The sequence below is a fragment of the Mandrillus leucophaeus genome, unplaced genomic scaffold (assembly GCF_000951045.1).
Source record: "Mandrillus leucophaeus isolate KB7577 unplaced genomic scaffold, Mleu.le_1.0 Scaffold524, whole genome shotgun sequence".
In the NCBI taxonomy this organism is placed as follows: domain Eukaryota; kingdom Metazoa; phylum Chordata; class Mammalia; order Primates; family Cercopithecidae; genus Mandrillus; species Mandrillus leucophaeus.
The window spans coordinates 877,659-890,003 of NW_012105631.1; the positions used below are offsets into that span (position 1 = coordinate 877,659).

Genomic DNA, 12,345 nt, shown 5'->3' on the forward strand with positions numbered 1-12,345 from the left:
ACGGAGTGGGTCTTTCCCATGCTGTTCTTGTAATAGTGAATAAATCTCATGAGATCTGATGATTTTACAAGGGGGAGTTTTCCTGTGCAAGCTCTGTTTTTGCCTGCTGCCATCCTTGTAAGACATGACTTACTCCTTCTTGCCTTCTGCCATGATTGTGAGGCCTCCCTGGCCATATGGAACTGTAAGTCCATAATTTATCTCCTTTGCATTTATCATTTTCTAAAACAATATACATTTTACTTAACTATATTTTACTTGACTATTTTATTATCTGTTTCAAATCAAAGAATGCAAGCTCTATGAGGGCAGGAATTTTAGTCTGTATTATTCACTGCTTTATTATCAGAACTTAACATGGTGCTGGGTAGATAGTAAGTTCCTTATAAATATTTGCAGAAGAATTAAATAAATGAATCTTAATCTACACTGTAGCAGGATTTGATTCTGTTAATTATACCCTCTTCCTTGAAAGATCTTCTTCACTTGTTTTCCAGATGACATGGTCTCCAATTTTTCTCCTATTTCAAAAGCTTCTTCTTCCAGTCCGTTTTTATCCCATTTGTTCCTCAGAACTCCAAACTCTTAATGTTGGCATGCCCCAGAATTATGGGCTGAACTGTGTACCCAAAAATTCATATGTGAACGTCCTTAATCCTAGTCCTTCAGAATGTAAGTAACCTTATTTTCAGATAGGGTTTCTACAGAGGAAATGAACTTAAAATGAGATTATTAGCATTGGCCCTAATCCAAAATGATGGATGTCCTTATATAAAGTGAATATTTGGAGACATGCACACACCAGGGAGAAAGCTAGCTGAAGGTCATGATAGAGATAGAAGTGATACTTCTACCAGCCAAAGGTTGCTTGCAAGCAACCTGAAACCAGGGGAGAGGCATGGATCAGATTCTTCCTCACAGCTCTCAGAAGGAGCCTACCCTGTTGACACCTTGCTCTAGCACTTTTTGTCTCCAGAACTGTGAGACAATAGATTTCTTTGTTTGAGACACCTGGTCTGTGGTGCCTTCTTATGACGGCACTCAGAAATAAAAACACTCAAGGATTATGTGTTGAGGTTTCTATTTTTGCTGTGTTTTGTTTTTTAGTAACACTTCATCTCTTCCTGATCTCATCCAGTCTTGTGTTTCTGAATCCCATCTATATGCGAGGTCTCCCACTTGCCCATCTGCAGCTCAGCATCTCCTCTTCATGACATCTCCAACTCCCTACCCAACATCCGCCTTAGTGCATCCAAACTAAGCTCACCTTTCCCTGAAACCTTGCTCCTCCCAGTCTTCTCTGTCTCACTTATTAGCAACCCCATCCTTCAAGTTGCCTCAGGTGATTTACCTTTGATATCATTCTTGACTTTCCTCCTTCTTGAACTCCTGGCCTCAAGCAATCCTCCTGCCTCGGCCTTCTAAAGTGCTGGGATTGCAGGCATGACCCACCATGCTTGGCCTCTCCTCCTTGTTGTCTTCAGTCTATTTGCAGAAAACCTGACTCTCTTTTCAAGATATATTCAGATACCCCTTCTCAATACCTCCAGTGCTTCTGCCTTGGTGGCACCATCATCTGCCACTTGATTTATAGCACTTGCCCCCTAGTTTGTCCTCCTGCTTCCACCCTTAGCACTCCTTTACTCTATTCCCATTAGAGTATCCAGAAAGATCCTATTAAAATGCAGTTCAGAAAATATCACACCTCTGTCCAAAACTCTGCAGTATCTCATCTCACTTCACAAACAATTACAGTGGCCTGTGAGGCCCTACAAGGTCCAGTCCTTAGTAACCTCTTTCACCTCCTCTCCTACTCAGTCCCTGTCCAGCTCACCCTGCTCCAGCCACATGGGCTTCCTTGCTGTCCAGATATGCCAGGACTGTTCCTTCATTTGCACTTGCTGTTCCCTCAGCCCAGAACAATCTCTCAAATAGCTACATAGCACATCATAATCATTCAGTGAATATTTCTTCAATGAATTTCTTGAAGCAATAGGGAATACATTGGAAAGATTCATATTAATAAAATAAAATTAAAACTCTTTAGTTTCACACTCAAATTATGGTTCCATTTCATCTTTACAAGCTTCTTACGTACACTTAATACTCAGAAATTGTCTGTTTTCACTGCAGTGCTTCTCATAAAAATGTCACTTAATAAATATGTAATAATTTGAAGAATCAGATAAGAACAAGAGATACAAGGAGCTCAATTTACTTCAATTTGTGAAAACTGCTTTGCAATTACTGGTAGTTCTAGACTAGTTCCTCCCAATGTAGCCATTTGTCCTAATTGCAGCAAACAAAACCAAGCAAAACTTTGCCTTCTGGGAATAATGCTTCTTCATTAATGGTAAGGCTCTGACTCTCACTCTCTTTATTATTTGTTTAAGCTTTTTGGATGAGAATTTAGGATCCAAGCCTGGAGTTTTTTTTAATCACTGTATAAATTTATTCTTTCCTTGTTTTATATTAATAGAGTCTTAGTTTTAAGTTGGGTACATGATTACCCAGAAAAACAAAACAAAACAAAGAAAACATACTACATTTCCCAGACTCTCTTGCAAATGACTGGCCATAAGACTATGTTCCAGTAAAGGGGATGTTAGTATAAGATACCAGTTCAAAAAGAACTGGCATATACTATTTGCTCCCTTTTTTCTGTGCCTCTTCCTATAGCCTGTTGCCTGGAATGCATACATGATGACTGGAACACTAGCTGTAATTTTGGATCATGAGGAAAAGTGCCACACCGTTGGAGATGAGGGATGAGCTGAAAGGGGTGTATGTTATTGAGGGTTTTGCTGAGCAGAACCATCATAATAACCCTGACACCTTCTTCTTGACTTATGTGTGAAAGAAATTTCTCTTTTATTTAAGCCACCATTATTTTAGAACTTGCACACAATCAAATACCACAAAAGCTATCTAGTGCCAAGAACTTTAGAGCTAAAATGAGTTACTGCTGAATCATATAAAAGAATCAAACAAAAGAATTATCTGCAGTGATAATCAAAAGTCTTTATTTTCTCTATTTGATTTCTTAAAATTATTTTGGAAAAATAGTTATGTCTTTAGATGTACTTTCACAGAAGGAAGCTCATATGACGAAAGCAATATTCTGAGTCATTATGGCAAAAATATTTATTATTGAACAACTGTTTCATTCACTTCACATTTTACACATACTTAACACAAGCAGAAAGGGAAGGTTCAATGTCAGAAGCAGGGGTCGTTCTCCTTAACTGAAAGACTATCAGGAGAGAGCCTTTGGTGATTAGCAATCCAAATTTGAGATTTTTAAAAATACCATTAAAAATAAAGGTTGCCTATAAAATATGGGGACACATAATATTTTTCTGAAAATCTTTTTGGAAGAATGTCTTTTTATCTTCATTGTTACTATCTTAGACATTTTGAGGTTTATTTAACACAGCATTCCATCTGCTTAACATTCAAATTTAGCCACACTGATTATCTGTTCTACTCTCCTGAATAGTTAAGTACACTCTATAAATAAACACATCAATTTTGCTCTATTACTACTCTTCCAAAAAAGTCTTATATAATTGGAATTAACCTAGCATTTACTTATCATTAAATATATTTTTTTTGTTAGAAAGGATATACAGCATATGAAATTGCAGGCTTTTTATGAGTTAAAGACAAAATGTAGAACTCTCAAATAATATTTACAATGTAAACATCACAGTTATTACATTAGCTAGAATACGTCACAACATTCACAACACAATACATTTTATTTGGTTTGGATATTGAAGTTTTTTTCTTGAATTACTGATGTAGAACTCAAAATTTAATTATGTTGCGTATCGTTTTCCTTCAAGAATTCTGAAAAAGAAAAGATTGTTGCTTTAGGCATAAAATATATTTTATTTCTAGCATCTTAGTTTCATTCACTGATTTAGTTATCTAATAAACACTTATTTCTCTTTGTCCCTTGTTAGCAGCCCGTAGCAGGGGATCATGTCCTGGGACGTATCAAGAGAGCAGCTTCTAGAGGACTGATTATCAGAGAGGAACTGGAATGTGAAAAGACGTCTAACTAACCATTATTAATGATTCACTTGTAATTTTCACAAATGGACGACCCACATGATTTCCTCTTCAAAGAATTTGTCCACAGTCACCCATTTAAAAAAGAAAAGGATGGAAGATGGAATCTCATAAGTGATCTTATCATTTACAAAGCACAGTGTGATTAATCAATTCTCCTTTATATTTTAGTGCCTACTCTCTTTCTTAATTTGATGGAGAAGGCTTCTCATAAACACTCTTTCAAAAAGCTGTATGTAATTAACGTTCTTCTTTGAGCAAAGGGACTTGTTTCTCTGAAATGTCTATAAAAGATAAGGAGTTTATGTGAGTCACATTCCTGCCTCTGCCTTTCTCTTAGAGGTTGAAGGGTAATTAGTGGACAAAAGCAGTCAGTTAGTCTTCCCAGACACCATGTCCACTCTTGATGACACTTGAAAACCTTAGATAACTCCATCAGGAACTGAGGTAAGGCCATGAATTGCCTTTAGTTCGAGCATGGGTGATTTTAATCTCCTTAACCTAGTCAGGGATTGGAATCTGGCTCGCCTTCAGGCTTTATGAATAAAGTTTTATTGGAACACAGTCACTCTTATTCATTTTACATCTAACTGTGGCTGCTTTTGTGCTACGATAGCAGAGTTAAGTCATTATAACAGAAACTAGATGGCCCACAAAGCCAAACATATTTTACTCCATAGCCCTTTGAAATCCGCTAATCTTTCATATGGCGACAGCATGAAATTTCTTTAAGCACTTGCCCAGTATTATAGATTTTTTATGAGCTAATGTAGATAATAATGTGACATAACTCAGGAAAGAAATATGTCTTGAACCCACATTTATATAAAATCAATTTTGATAGCAAGCTTATTACTTCACAAAGAAAAAAGTCTATCCATGTTTTTTCTGCTCAAAAAAAAAATGTTTACAGAGAATGCTATTGGAGTCATGTAGGTAAAACAAACTTGTAGGCAAAACAAACTTACAGGTAAAACAAGCTGAATTTTACTTTTGCTGTATGAAGTTTGCCATGTTTCAAGGAATATAGTTAGACCCAGAATGCCCTGATATTTTCATGATAATGGGCCATGCTCTAATTTGGTGGTATTTCCCTGTACTTAATTAAGTGAGGTGCTAACAGTCAATTGTGGTACTAAACTTTCAATTAATAAAAGCAGCATGGGTTGATCCTCAAAAGGAAAGCCCATTTTTTTCTTGTCAGTTTGAGTCAGTCTCCTCTGTTTTTTTTTTATCTTGATACAAATGTAGAAATAACCCCAAGTGAACCAGGAACACTATTCAGATCTCAAAACGTTTGCTTATTGTGAGTGTGCTCTTTTATGAGATCAAAAAATTGCATGAATCATTCTAAGCTGTTTACTGGGTTGGGGTCCACTGTTGCAGGAGTGTCTGTCTTGGATGAGGTCTCATGATGAGAAACTCTTTAACCCTAAGACGTTTCTTACTAAGTGACTCTTAGCTACTTATATAATCAGAGACTGCAGTAAGAATACAGAAGGAATGCACAAATATACCCACCACTGGGAAGTTGTCATCAGCTTTGCTCCAAAGGGCTTTTTCATCATTTTTCTAGCTCTTCTGGAAAGTCAGGAGATTCTCCCTCACTGCTGCAGAGCAGAAAAACATTGTGCATATTAAGGCTCTCAGATGAGAAAGATTCTAAAGCAACTATTATGACATAATGGCTCTGCTGTTCTCTGTGCTCTGAAAGTGTATTGGGGGCTAAACAATTACCTTTGAAGTTTGTTAGTACCTATGAATTATTTATCAATCTTAAGAGTTTCTAAAATTATTCTTACAGAATTATCATCTGTAATAGGCAAAGAAGGTCATCTTGTCTGATCACACCCAAACAGAATTATCCTTAATACTCATCATTTAAACAAAAACAATTGGAATAAAAAGACAGAACACTACACTGTTTATGTATTGTGTCCGATGTTTACACACCACAGAGAGATACCGATTTTACAGAATCTAAATATACAAAATACCTAATGGTTTAATTTGATTAAATAAGAGTATTGAATATGCACATGAAGTGAGTTTCACATGTTACCAAATTGCAATTGACTATGCTTTACATGTTTTAAAAATCATCACTTTTGATGAAACTTGCTCCTAGATTCAGACTAGGTGTCTCTATAGTCATCATTTTTAACACTGGCAGCACAGTAACGTCAACTGGGGAACTCTTAAAAGAAATGAATGCCTAGGGCCACACCACGGAGGACACTGATTTCCTGGCAATTGGTTTGGGGAAAGGCCCAGACATCGGTATTTTTAAAGTTCTGCAGGGTAGTCTAATGTCAGCCAAGGTTGAGAATCACTGCTTCATGTAGTATAGATAGTGAGATAGAGAGGTCTTCATGTGCAGCTTCTATTTTGAAAGTCAGTCATGATTTCTCATTTTAGCAAGTTCTTTTTCTTTACCTCCTCTTTCCATTCAGAATTGAGTTCAAATATTTCTTTACAGCCATTTGTTTTCTAAGGCGGGTATAGTTGTCTGTGAAGACTGCATCTGAGTGACGTTTGACTGGTACAGGGTCTTCTGAGATGCTACTGCTGAAGAATATGAGGAAAAGGAAATCAAAGAGTTTTCACAAGAAATGATAAATACACACATGTTCCAAGTTTTTTGGAGCCACATAAAAAGGAATTCCCACGGCCAACTAATTTTCTATCATAAAAAGACTGAAAGAAAAATACAACTGAACCTAAGGATGAAGGCGAAGCAAGGAATCATCTGTCATATTTTGGCACGACCTGGGACTGTTTTATGACACATTCTGTACAGCTGAGCAAAAAATTCATCCAAAAATAAAAATTTGGGGATAGCTGAAGTTGTGCTCTGCCACTGGGAGAAAACTTTTTTAAAAAAACATAATTACTTCTTCAGAAGCTATGCTACCCTAAGCAATGTCATCTAAATATTTGGCTGTTAGCCATTTGGCATTCTCCATTTAGTTTGAGCAGGAAGTAAAAGGAATATTCTATGGTTGACCTTAACATTTACCTCAGTCTATCCTATGTCTTTGTGATTGTTTTACTGAGTCTTGTTCAATTTGATTGCAGATTGGTAAACGATTGCTACTTGAGGAAAACGTGTGTCTGGAGTCAATGAGTATGATATTATGAAAAAGTCTTAATCCATGGGCTTGATAGATATTATTGAACAATACAAGTTATTTCATTTAACTAAATTAAACATTATGAATGAGTTTTCAATTTCAAACAAGATAAAGAGCTTGTTAAGAGTGAAAATACAATATTCAGGTTGAATAAGAACACATTTTATAAAAATAATAAGTTTCTTTACCTAACACGTTTTCCCATAAGAGACTCAAGGTACTTTTTGGCAGAAAGTTGACCCAAGAGTTTACTGAAGTCACTGGTGAAAACTCCATCAGCATGCCTGGCATTTCTAAAACAAAGAAGAAAAAAATAGCTATTATTTTGTAAATGGCTTTCTAGAATATTATTGTGGCTCATTAAATGACAAAAAATTATGGGTTTATTATGAAAGCTTCTCATTGAAACTAAAGTTCAAAAGGAGATTTCTTAACTCCCTAACAAAAGAGATCTAGTCACTTATATCAAGATATACCCTGTATTTCTAGCCCAAGACACTGAAAAATTAAAGAAACAGGCATTTCTAGAAGCACATTTCAATATTCCTTCATGGTTGAATCTTTATAACTACTTTTTCTAAGAAATATTGGTGCAAAAATATGATCTATTTAAATAAGCTGCTATTTGTACATGGTGCTTTGTGTCTGCCCCACTGAATAAAGACATACACAATGGGAAAATATTCTGATTTTGGAAAGTTCATAAACCCCAGTATAGCTTTTTTTTTCTTTTTCCAAAATACTTGGAAACAATACCTCTTAAGATAGAGAAGGCATTAAAGCCTATCATTCTACCTTTTCTCTTTCAAATGAAGAACCTTTTATACTTTGTCTATACCAAGTCCTGTAGAACTACTTGGTCTGTACTTGAAATGATGCTCAGACAAGCAGTTCTATGAATGAACAGCTCTAACTATCAGATACCTTTTCTTTATATAGAGACATTAACGCCTCGGCAACTCTTCATCATTGGAATGCTAAATGCTGTAGTTTTATCAGAATTGGTACAATCTGTAATGTTGGAATTATGTGCAACAGAATGGAAGTGAATGATGTGTTCATCCTGGCTTGTTACAACCTTTCAGTATGAAAATCATGTACAGCTGTAAGAGCTGCAATAAATCAGGATGAATGAAGCCATGACACATGGAAACCTCTAGTGTTTTGCTATTGGAATAGCTTCATGGTGAGATAAAATTGGCACGTTTGTAATTCTTAAATACATTTGCTAAAATAAAACTCACTGGATAGTTTTATAAAAAATAAACTCACCTGGATACATCATAATAGGGTGTGTCATTTTCAGCTAATGCATTTTGCAAGATGTCCATGTCTTCTTTTAATGAAACTTGATCAGGTTCATTTGCTCCCTCAAAGGGTAGTCTGTCACCCAACCTGATAGGGAAAGTTACACGAGAAGTATAATACATTCCTTTTTCAGAAGACAGTGCGAGCGGTTCCGCAACCATTTAAAATAAGATACTTAAACTCTTGGGAAGTATTACCCAGTCACAATATGAGAATAACATAATTTGACTTAATGGCTCACATAGTTGATGAGAGCATAAATAGGAAATTCCTATTGTCCTACAAAGTAGATGTCATATGACTTTTATAAGCTGAATATACAAAACGTAAGAGCTACTTAATTCAATCTTATCGAAGCATTAAGCAAACTATACTTCTTTGGTGTACTTTACTATACCAAGAATATCTTCACTTTGCAGAGTCAAATTTCACATGTAGAAAGATTTTATGCAAAATAGAAACTTGGAAAAAACTAATACTGAATGAGAACTGGTAACAATTTATGTATTTGGTGATGTTCAGTATCACCTGTTCCAAACATCTCTGAAGAATGGAGTATTAATTGCTTCTCTCTCTCTCTAGACCCTCAAGCTTTGCTTCAAACATTTACCTTGGCATGATATATTTCTCTGTATTGACAAAATTCAAAGAATGTCTCCACAGATGAATAGCTCATCTATGAAGATGAATTTGAATTCAATAAATTTTATGGGACCTTCCGGTTTCTAATCTTATGTATTAACACAACTTTAATAAGGGATGTACAATGTTACACTGAAGGACTAAGAATAGTCATATGCATACATAGAATACGACTATATTTGTAGATGCCTGCATATTTCAATTACTGGCAACTCTTATACTTTTGTGTGTACAGATTTTCACTGTTAGGGCAAACCTCCAAGGAGGGTGTCAGCTCCTGGACACTGCGTATCTTTCAGTGATTTGGGAGTTGGGAGTCACTAGCAAGTAGTCCTCTGTGGGTCTGAAGCTTAGCAATCAACAGAAATGTCAGCATTCTTATGATTGTTCATCTGCTGTGATAGAACTTCAGATGGAACCATTTTATTTCGTTATCAAAGCAACACAGGAGCTGTATTTAAACAAATTTCACAGAGAACACTAATAGCTAAGAGGTTATTCTCTCTATTGAGCATAAGTCTACCTTAATCAAAAAATCAAGAATGAGCAAATAAGCAAAAAAAAAAAAAAAAAAAGAAACCAACTGAATTATTATTTTTCCTTTGGAGATATAGTGGTACCCGTAAACCGAAAAGAAAAATTCAAGCTAATGTAGTTTTCATTTACTGTTTACTTATTTAGCATACATTAATAAAGTTTTAAATATGAGTTGTATTATACTTTCTAGATTTGAAATACATAATATAACATATAGAACAATAAAACTAAGGATTTATGGTTCAAAGAATATCAAAATTTACCCATTGGGGGAGTGTATCTCAATAGATCAATTACCCCATATTTAATATTGGCAAATTGACTCTGCCTAGATAGATTTCTGTGCAACATGATTTTATACATGTTTCACTAATCAACTGCTAATCTTATGATTATTTACTGATTAATCTTGAAAAATAAACTAAAATGTGGTTGGCAACTAAACTGCTTTTTCTCCACCAGAAATTGAATTGACTTAACAATGGATAAAAGCTTATTATTCATCTAAAATTGGTGTTGAATAAAAAGAAAGTCAGAGCCTCCTTTCACCATGTTTGGGAATGTGATCCACTCAGCCCATAAAACTAATCACTGACAGTGTCTCTCATGCCCTGAAAGTGAATTCCAGGATTCAGAATGACCTGACGTTGACCTCTCACTCAACACATCAAGCAAAAATGTAAATTAATAATACATAATTTATACTATTCAGTTGTCCAACAAAACATATAGGAAATTCCCATTTAGATGAAAAAGGAATGCTCAGATGTCTGAATTGAAAGGGAGCTTACCCGAGAGCAGAAGGTGCCCTGTAAAGAGGCCACGCCGACGTCTGTGAGAACAGCACACTGAGAAGGGTCAGAAGCACAAGGAGCTGGGCCTTATTTCTGGTGTCCATTTCTGTGCCTCTAAAGAGAGAGAATCACCTTAGTTCTTCCAACCACAGATGTCACCAGCAAGGTAATTCTGAGTGCCTAGCAGTAATTTTCAATGGCTCTTGAAGAGTTTGTAGAGAGTAATTTTCCTCTTGTAGAAAGAGATAAATTGCAAGATGATACATTCAAAAATCAATATTTCTCTCAGTGACAGGTACTTGAATAAAAAGTAGAATCCTTTTCACCTGCTGTCTGGGCACATGGTTGGCCCCAGTATCTATTGAATGCCATACTTCTATAGTGTTGGAAATAACCCTGGGGACAATCTTTTCATAACAGGGCTGTACCACCCAGGCTTAGTGTATTTTTTGACGAAGGAAACAGCTTCAAGACATTGATTTTCTTCGCTTTAAGATTTCAGTATCTGATTAATATAAGACTGGGGTATCATCTATTTAATAATTCTTCTGCTCGTGTTTGTACAAATGTATAAATATAATATGTATATATACATATAATTTTTTAAAAGATTTTGGATCTACATTACTTTTTCCTCTTTCAATTGTAGACATTACTAGAAACTTATTTCCTTACACCTGAATTTGAACATCTTAACTCAGTAGTGAATATTAATACTCAAAATATCACTGAATCATATATTGTCACTGAAATGAATTTTTCCATCAGAGGAAAATATATGTTAAAAGCAAAACTTGCATTTCTTGCATTTAATCAACTTACACATTTCATTTCTAGTTTCTAGATTAAAAATTTAGGAGTTCAAGGTCTGTTTCTCTTGCTGCCTATAAAAATTACAAAATTTAAACTTAAGGCAAAAAATAAATGCATCTTAGATTCACTTAAGCAACATATGAAATAGGAAAAAAAGGCACTGTAAAAATAAGTTGAAAATTTCAAAAGCAAATGTGCCCACTGAAATTTTCAGTCAAAAATCTACATACAAGTAAACTTGGTTTGAATGAATTATTTTTGAAAATCAGTATTCAGTAAAAGAGCAAGCAGGGTAAAGCATCTTACAAACAAAAGAATTCAGAAAATCTATCTATATGAGAGAAATTGAAGTATTTCTATCCTTACCAGGTGACTTGAGAAACTTGTCTTTTTGCTATTGCAAAAGCAGAGCACTATCAAATTCTTTTCAATAGAGAGAAAAATTCAGTATGTTGTAAGAAAAGTTTCAGAGGCAGGAGGGAAAAAGAAGAGGAAAGGTAAAGTTTTCACTTACCTTGCCCACTCGTGCTCCCCCGGAGCTGCCTGTTCTGGTTTGTTTTGGAGCTGTCTTAGGTGCTGAAGTCCTGGGAGTAAGAGGAAGGCTCCACCAGTTCTCTGCCCTTAGCAATGGCTAAGGGTTGGCTGTTACTGCCTGCTGGTGCTTCTCACTCTACCCTGACCAGCATTTCAAAGCCCATCATTTTATAGGGCTTATACTTGGGACTGAGCAATCACAAAGCGCTCTGAAAGACGTCACAGTATGACGGCCATGGGATGAATAGTGCTTGAAGTTCTTACTTAATTGTCATTATGTCTAATTTATATAAGTTTATAGTGAGTAACTTCAAGATGTAAGATAAGAGGAAATTTACTTTTGTTTAAACAAACAAAGTAGCAAGCTCAATGTGAAATGTTTTAACCTTTACTTAATTGTAGTGAAATAAGAAAATGATTGTAGTGTTATAGCCATGGCCACTGGGATTCCTTCAGAAAATGAAGACTTCATGTGTAGAAACAAATGCAGAAAGCAAGAAACACTT

General features: G+C 35.4%; 1 protein-coding gene across 3 annotated transcripts; it reads right to left on the reverse strand.

Annotated features, from left to right (window-relative positions):
• Positions 1-2,996: 2,996 nt before the first annotated feature.
• On the reverse strand, positions 2,997-12,085 carry VIP (vasoactive intestinal peptide). Of its 3 annotated transcripts, none has more exons than XM_011996796.1 (7): positions 11,820-12,085; positions 10,490-10,606; positions 8,484-8,606; positions 7,400-7,504; positions 6,514-6,642; positions 5,599-5,684; positions 2,997-3,852 (listed from the first exon to the last, which is right to left on the reverse strand). In XM_011996796.1, the coding sequence occupies exons 2-6, from the start codon at positions 10,594-10,596 to the stop codon at positions 5,642-5,644; spliced, it is 507 nt and encodes a 168-aa protein (XP_011852186.1). In that variant the 5' UTR covers positions 10,597-10,606; positions 11,820-12,085; the 3' UTR covers positions 2,997-3,852; positions 5,599-5,641. The 3 variants fall into 3 exon arrangements, with proteins under 3 accessions (XP_011852186.1, XP_011852185.1, XP_011852184.1); XM_011996795.1 differs by having other exon boundaries at positions 5,599-5,687; XM_011996794.1 differs by having other exon boundaries at positions 5,599-5,687; positions 6,514-6,645.
• Between the last annotated feature and the right edge of the window lie 260 nt (positions 12,086-12,345).

What these genes read in the sequence shown, in the direction of transcription:
- VIP (XM_011996794.1), bottom strand. Translation starts at nt 10,596, where the DNA reads ATGGACACCAGAAATAAGGCCCAGCTCCTTGTGCTTCTGACCCTTCTC. An exon ending in AGGGCACCTTCTGCTCTCGG is followed by an intron (nt 8,607 to 10,489) that starts GTAAGCTCCCTT and finishes TTTCCCTATCAG; the next exon opens with GTTGGGTGACAGACTACCCT. An exon ending in CCCTATTATGATGTATCCAG is followed by an intron (nt 7,505 to 8,483) that starts GTGAGTTTATTT and finishes TCTTTGTTTTAG; the next exon opens with AAATGCCAGGCATGCTGATG.